General features: G+C 40.0%; 1 protein-coding gene across 10 annotated transcripts in view; it reads right to left on the bottom strand.

Moving 5' to 3' along the window:
- Nucleotides 1-460: 460 nt before the first annotated feature.
- Nucleotides 461-7,726, bottom strand: part of tjp1b (tight junction protein 1b) — a 90,403-nt gene continuing 83,137 nt past the window's right edge. For 6 of the 10 annotated variants that reach the window (XM_084734782.1, XM_084734783.1, XM_084734786.1 and 3 more), the window contains 7 exons: nucleotides 6,211-6,302; nucleotides 5,126-5,341; nucleotides 4,863-4,999; nucleotides 3,875-4,346; nucleotides 3,466-3,683; nucleotides 2,299-2,442; nucleotides 461-619 (listed from right to left, as the gene is read on the bottom strand). In XM_084734782.1, the coding sequence (XP_084590908.1) occupies nucleotides 525-619; nucleotides 2,299-2,442; nucleotides 3,466-3,683; nucleotides 3,875-4,346; nucleotides 4,863-4,999; nucleotides 5,126-5,341; nucleotides 6,211-6,302 (1,374 nt within the window). In that variant the 3' untranslated portion in view covers nucleotides 461-524. The remainder of the gene's footprint in view (nucleotides 620-2,298; nucleotides 2,443-3,465; nucleotides 3,684-3,874; nucleotides 4,347-4,862; nucleotides 5,000-5,125; nucleotides 5,342-6,210; nucleotides 6,303-7,726) is intronic. The other 4 variants (XM_084734792.1, XM_084734785.1, XM_084734784.1 and 1 more) reach the window with 2 other exon arrangements.

Here is a 7,726-nt window from a genome sequence, read left to right as displayed (position 1 = left end):
CTGTTTGTGAGTGTGTTTTTTATATATATATTTTTTTTTTTTTACAGTACGCAAAAATCCCATTGCAGTAATATTAAACGAGTTTCCAAAATTCTCCTTTTCCTTGCACTGCTCTGACCTTTTATAAAATTAGCTAAAAATGTCAAAATGAGATTATTCAGTCTGTGGCACTGGTCATGCATTCCAACTTCAGTTCCTTTTGTTTAAATAACTTGTTTTAATCTTTATTTTTTGCAAGCCTTGAAAGCACCGAAAAAAAATTAAAAGAAAAAACAAAGAGTACAGCCGTGGAGATGCTGGACTCCTCAGACTCTCCTTGTGTGTGTGTGTGTGTGTGTGTGTGTGTGGTCTGTGTGTTTTTTTTTCGTTTTTTTTCTTTAAATTTTGGGCACAGTAAACAACGTGAGAGTGTCGAGTTCATACTTCATCAAACATTGTGCACCCCACCCGGCACGGCGGAGGGCGGGGGCCACTGAGAGGTCCCCTGTTTATCACATTCAGTAACAGGCCAGCTGTTGCCCTCTTCAGAAGTGGTCAATGAGCACAGACACACAGTTTGCACCCACCAGGTAGTTTGGGTCTCCAGGGAGAGATTTGTTCTGCCAGGTTTTGGGATCACCTGCAGGGAATAAAGAGACATGCTGTCAGCTGCCGCAGCTCTGCCCTTCCTCTTGAAATTACAGATTTTTTTTTTTTTTTCTGATTGATCTATCATAAAATAAGTCTCAATATTTACAACTGATAATTACATAAAATGATTTAATGCAAAAACCAAACATGGAGATTAGTTAATGCGTAATGTATCATTAATTTAATGAATGTTAACTGAGTTACTTCATATGTGAATTTATTTGCCACCAAATTAGCTCTCAGACGACGACGGTGTTTCAGACACATGCATCAACAGGCTCTATTTCCCAATAAAAGATGCTGAATGTGGCATTTTTTTTTGTGGTCAGATGCAAACATCTACATGTTGCTGTATGACCCAGCCGTCTTTCTTTATGTTTATTAAGTCAGCAGTTAGAGGCTAGCGAATCTCAGACTGAGCTGTGAGCAGTTGAGATGCATTGTGGGTAGTGAAGGCACCAGGTTTCAACAGGGAAGAAGAATGCGTGTCATAAAAAAGATGAGATCTCTGATTCTGTTGCATGAATTTAAAGTCCCAATGAAATGGTATTTTGAGTATCTAGCTTGCATATTGTGACACATTTCTGAGTCAAACAGGTTTGGCAGGCTGGAAATGTTGGGAGGAATTTGATATTTGATTTAATTTTTATTAGGCATACCAAGCCAATGAATCTAACATACCAGTGATTCTTAGCTCTGTGCTGCTAGAAGCTGAAGACTGATTGATGGGTGGATGCCATGATATGATTGGTTCAAACTGTTTGGTTCAAGCCTACGTAAGCAGACATATTTTAAAACATGATTGGATGCTGTGCACGGGTGGTAGTACTGTTATTAGTTCTTTTGGTTCCTCCAGAGAGAATCTGTGGTGATGGAATCTAATTTGAAGGTCACACTCAGAGAGGTTGACTTTGTTTCCACCACAGCCAACATCTGGACAGTCAACAACAAAAGCTTTCTGGGTGTAACAGTTCACTGGACCAGCACTTCAACTTTGGAGTGCAACAACAACCAGGTACAAAAGTTAATATCGTAATATACTGAACAATGTAACTTTTTTACTTTTTTTTTTTTTTTTACTCATTTTTAATTTAATCTAGACTTTAAACTGTCCATCATGAGTCTGACAATGCTACAGGAGTATAATTCTAAAATATATTTTTTTTCACTACGGTTTTCTTGACAATACTTGTTATTTTCAACAATAAAAATTACTGTCAAAGGTATTTAAAGCTAAGTAATGATTGTTTTCATTATAGATTAATATTCAGATTATTGTCTCAGTTAATACTGACAAATGTCAATCCTGATTAAATTTGTCTGATGAAAAATCAAAACTCTGTAATGTTTGGTATTTTTGCTTGAAAAGGTACTTTCAACGATTACTTGGTGACTGATTCAAATCAGTTAATCAACTAAATGTTTGAGCTCCAGTAGCACTGCAGTGTTTTTTCATTTTAACTGTCCAAGTCTGGGATCTGAATAAACAAAACTCAGTAGTTCATAATAAGCATGAAGACAAGAAGGCAACTTAAACAGCATGTACATGAAGAAGAAGAAGTGAGGGGAACATGGAAAACAGAAGAGATGAATAAAATAATTAAGAAACTCTCCTCTCTAAATCACCAAAGCCCACAGACCCCAAAGGAGAGAGAGAGGACAGCGTACCCGACGAGGAGTCGGAGGATTTTAGAGCAAAAGACCAACCATCAGGGGTCATAGACGCACAGTGAGGTAAGCGCAGCTCCACCGGCTTCAGGAACTTGAGTCCATGAGGGCCACACATCACCAGCGGACTTAGCAGCGTTTCTCCTGCACGGACAAGATTTAAATTCCACAAATTAAACATGCAGGAATTAATCAGAATGTAGGATTATCTATTACCCAATCAGGAGGCAAAATGGACGCCTTCATAGCAAATGAAAAATTAACTGTTAACTGACTTGACAGGTTAATTAAATTACCACACTCCCCTGGTGCTCAATGTTAATTTAAAAATAATCCTTAAGGGCCTCTATGTCCCCTGTTCATTATTTCTTATTATAAAGATATATAGTCCAGAAACACCTATGTGAAGTATAAACTGTAGTTAGTCACACGGGTGACTGCACATTTTACAGACTCAAATTTACAGACTTTTAAGTAGATTTTTCAGATCATATTTGACATCAAACTTTCTTTTCCTATTTGGAAACCTGAGCCAACCAGGCTTTATATTTGAGATTATCAAGCCAGCCCTCTGAAATCTTTTTACATTGACCTGTTGTGGCCACTGCGTCCGATACAGAAAGCTGGATGACGTTTGGGCTGCAGCTAACGATTATTTTCATTGTAGATTAATGTGTCAGTTATTTTTTCGATTAATTGATTATTTGTTTGGTCTGCAACAATGGTGATAAAAAGATGATCAGTGCACTCAAATGTATGTTTTTTTCCCACATCCCATAGATATTCAGTTTAGTGTCATAAAGGGGTCAGAAAACCAGAAAATATTCACATTTAAAAGGCTGGAATTTTAGTTTTTTTTCCCTCATCTCTACCATCTACTCTTATTTTCTCTTAACATATTGAATAAATAATATTATACTAGATTACATTATTGATCCCCTCTCATTTCTTTTAAGTTAATAACTTAATTACGTGCAGCCAAGGAAAATTCAATACTGCATAGTTACCCTGACATGTGCAGTTCTAAAACATAAAGAAGTCACAAACTTTGTTAACTGTGGCTACTTTTCACCTAAAGTAAAACAGAACGTCAAGTTTCACAGACTCAGACGTAGTGACTGTTTGTTCGTCAAATTATTCAGGATGTAAAGAAACTTGGGGACCGACCTTTCTCTTTGTCGAGGGGGGGCAGGATGCTGTTGTCCCGGCACACCTTGAAGTAAATCTCCTGCTCCACGCTCTCGGGAATGGCACCCTGGGGGATGATGATGCTGACGCCTGTCTCGATGGAGCTCAGGACCCCTCCGTTACAGTTGAAGATCCCCCGGGCGGTGGCCACCACTGTGTGCCCTTCATCCTCGTCGTCATCGTCCAGCGTGCTGGGGCTGAGGGACGGAGGCACAGGAGTCAGCATCATCAGTCAACAACAGCGCAGGCAGAGAATAATGTACAGCAGAGGACGTGAGAACAAACCCCCTGTGGACAAACACGTCTCTTTCTGTCTCTCAGCAGCGCAGTAATTACCCTCAGAGAACTCAGTGCTGCTGCTGGATGTAAAGATTGATGAGTTTTGTACCTTACAGGGATGGCCTTGGGGATGGCGTTGATGTTATTGTGCTGGTATTTGGGCCTGTTGTCCATAGTGCGCGTGAAGGTGTCCAGGCCGCTGTCATGATCCAGGGGCTGTGGCGACAGCTGAGGCTTTCCGCCACTGTTGCTCACCACGCTGGGCTTACTGAGGAGGTCTGTCTTCACCTGTGTGTCGTTGGGCAGCAGGTTGTGGTTGAACTTGGGGCTCTCAAACTTGCGCTCAAAGGGCCGGGCTGAGCTGGTGTACGGTTTGGGGACATAGCGGTTATAGCTAGTTGGAGCCGGAGCAGCCAGTGTCTTTGGGGGTGCTGTATCGGTGCCGTTGACCGGGGACTTGTCAGGGAGGCCCCTTGGGGGCAGGTAGCCACCCGGTGTGGGTTCATCCCTGCTGGCCGGCCTGAGAGCAGCCAGCTCAGGTTTAGGATTGGGTGAGCTCAGAGCCTCAGGTATGGAGTTAGCTGGAAACACATGGAGGAGAACTTAATCATTTAAATACCGACTAAATACAATCTTTCTCAAACTGTTCTATCCTTGTGCATTAAAAGTCATTTTAGACACAATGACACAGTATTGTTGGGGAAACAATAGATAAATTATGGCTGCGTCTAATGGTTATTCGAAAATTATCTTCTCATTTAAGAGATTAAATTTGGTCAATAAAATAGAAATAGCAGAAATAGAATCACAATGTCCTCAAGCCCAAGATTTAGCTTTGTCTGACTAACAGTCTAAATCCCAAAGATACTCTGTTTATAGTGACATAAAAGAGAAAAGCAGCAGATCTTCACACCAAAGAAGCTGGGATCAGATGATGTTTGATGAAATGATTAATAAGGAAATTGGGAATAAATGTTTTCTGGCATTTTACACAAAACAAAATGACAGATCGATAATACAAAGTGATGCAACATTGCATCTCTAGAGAAATATATGATGACGTTTTAGAGTCGGGCAGGAAAAGTTTGAGAACTTACCGTCACTGGGGCTGAGTTTGGGCAGTGTGTTGGGTGGGATGGCGGACGCGGGGGGCCCATACTGTGAGGATGGGCTGATCTGGGGCAGGGGTTCATATCTTTTCTCCACTGGACTCACCTTCTCTACAGACTCAACTCTGCAGTAAGAAGACACAAACAATGCAGTTAATAATTCTGATTCTGTAGCTGATATGACTCACCAGCTCAGGAAACCAGTCCGTCAGCCACTGCTGGCACAGGGTGTGTTGTTGTTATTGTTATACCTGTTATATGGGTAGGACAGCTGAGCTGGTTTGGGCAGATCATGGAAGCGGTTGATGCCAGGACTGGGTTGGCCCATGGCCTTGCTGTCAAAGCTACGGCGATCAAAGTAGGACAACTGTTTCCTGTAGTACTCCTCATCCTCATCTGGGTCATAGTGGTTGGAACGCACTACATCATCCAGGGGTTTAGTGTGGGGCTTCTGTGGCTCAGGGGCCCTGCAGAGGAGGCAAAAAGGCAACAAGTAAACGACAGGGACAGACTGTAGGATTGGCCTGAAGCCTGCTGGACAACATTTCGATGGAAGAGTAGGGAAGTAAATGTTTGAAAATAATCTGGATATGCTGGACAGAGAGGTTCCTAATGACTCTGCTACCATGCAGAACTGGTGGTTCTGGTAAACACTTGGTATGTTCTTGGTATTAATTACTCATTTAGTGTGTGAAAAACATTAAGTCAACATAAGAATAAGACATTAAATCATTATGTATTACCAAAAATCAAAACTGAAAAGGGAAGGTGAACTGTGACGTTATTGAATTCATTACAATAACTAACTTATGAGTGGTATGGCAGTTGGATTACTGATTACAAGATTTGTATTTTAAATGTTATTATCATCACAATATTCTATTGTCAGTAGGTTTGTACGGTATTGGTCTTCATGTGAATTAATAATGAATGAATGTGTATGTAGGCACATGTGGTAATTCAAAATGTGCTAATGTATTTTGGCTGTGTGTGTGTGTGTGTGTGTGTGTGTGTGTGTGTGTGTGTGTGTGCATGCGTGCATGTGGATCTATACATATATATGATCATATGTTTAAGTATTATGATTTACTGTATGCTTAATTGTTTTTAATTTTGATGTGGACTCTTGGAAGATTAGCCAATGACTAAAAGAGATCCAAATTAAATCAAATCAAATCAAATCAACACCAGTATAAATTTCTGTAAAGTGAATTAAGTCCACTAGGTGGAGCTCAAGCAACAATAAATTCATTCCAAGACGCCTTTGCAAGGATCTTAGCACTGTCCTTCACCCAGCTACTCTGCAGCCTGCAGCGCTATAATGAGGACTACATACCTATAGGTGGACTTCTCCTGCTCCAAGTTGCTGAGGGAATTGGCTTTGAGGACGGGGCCAGGTGCACTCACAGGTTTAGGAACATCTGCAGGCTGAAAAGAAAAGAGAGGATGTCTCTTTAGTGCTTCTTGTGTCCGATCCAGATTTTTGTTCACGTGAATAGATCGCATGCACATAGATTTCTCGCATCTCACAGGGCAGACGATAACAAAACAGCTGATCATTTCACAAGAACAAGCTGGCAGTTTCAAGTCTTGCAGTTCTGCAGTTTTTTGACAGATGCATCTGCAGTTTGGGGAAAAAATAATTTGGCCTCCATGGAGCTTTGTTAGTTATCTTATGTTGCTTTGAATTACTTTAAGGTTCATTTGCAAAACAGCTATCTCCGTTTTTATTTATTTTCCTAAATCATGGGTTTTTTTTGGTGCACTCCAAGGAATATTAATCAAACTGGTGTTGGTTAATTCATTTTAAGAATGTTTATGTGTTTTTGCAAATGAACGTCCACAGGGACTGGGAACCTTTGGAGGAACTCAGTGTGTTTGCACCACAGGGACTAGGGTCTAAATTAAGTTCCAGGGACATATTATACCCCCAAAAAAGTTCCAGCTGGGGGGTAATACATTCCAAAAGTACAGACACTTTGGGGGTGGGGCTTGAAAACATTAAACAGAATGAAAGAATGGTGCACAAAACACATACACTGTCAGTTAATACATTTTTAATTGGTCAAATTCTGGCAATTTAACTGATTGAAGCATGAGCATGAACATGAACATGATTTGTTGAGTATGTGCAGCATTCAACATGAGCCACCATTTTTAAAAATCTGCAGCTGCAAACCAGTTTTTCTTTTGTTCATGTAATTACAGAAGAAAACATACCATGGAAGGACCAGCAACACGCTTACTGTTCTTGTAATATCACACAAAAAAACGACTGTCTCTTTATATGAACTTATCATTGTTGTACAGTCATGTGCAAATATGACATGTAAAAATAGTTGCTGCGTTTTTCTTGTGTCAGATGACAAAGTTGCCTAATCCTCACAGGTCTTTAGACTGAAGGAACCTTTTAGCTCTTTGAAAAGTAGCTCCTGAGATCAAAAGTTCTGAGTACTTTGGGTCAAAACATGGCTTAAGTAGTAATTGTTTTTAAAAAAAAGCCAAAAAAAATGATAGCTGATGAAAATCTATCTGACATGACTCAGGCAGAAATCAAGTTCATGGACGAAGTAATGAATTACAGATTTATTCACATTACGTTTAGTTGCTTTCACCAGTTTCCTTCCCCACTTTCCCAGGTATCCAATGTAGGCATCCTGTGTTTTCTCAGAAGTTAAAGGAACTAGCAACTAGCTTGCAGCAGCTAGGAAACACACTGTTACTTTGAAATAAGTACACAACTCGACAAAATCTATAATGTATTATTTTAATGTGGAAATGTCACCTATTATAGCTTTAGATCAACTGCAAACTATTTTGATAATCAATTGTTTTGAGTACAAATTAATTAA

This window comes from Lutjanus erythropterus, chromosome 13 (genome assembly GCF_056507025.1).
Source record: "Lutjanus erythropterus isolate fLutEry1 chromosome 13, fLutEry1.hap2, whole genome shotgun sequence".
Classification (NCBI taxonomy): Eukaryota; Metazoa; Chordata; class Actinopteri; order Lutjaniformes; family Lutjanidae; genus Lutjanus; species Lutjanus erythropterus.
Note: the sequence above shows the minus strand (reverse complement) of the source record. Positions and strands in the feature narration are given on the sequence as shown.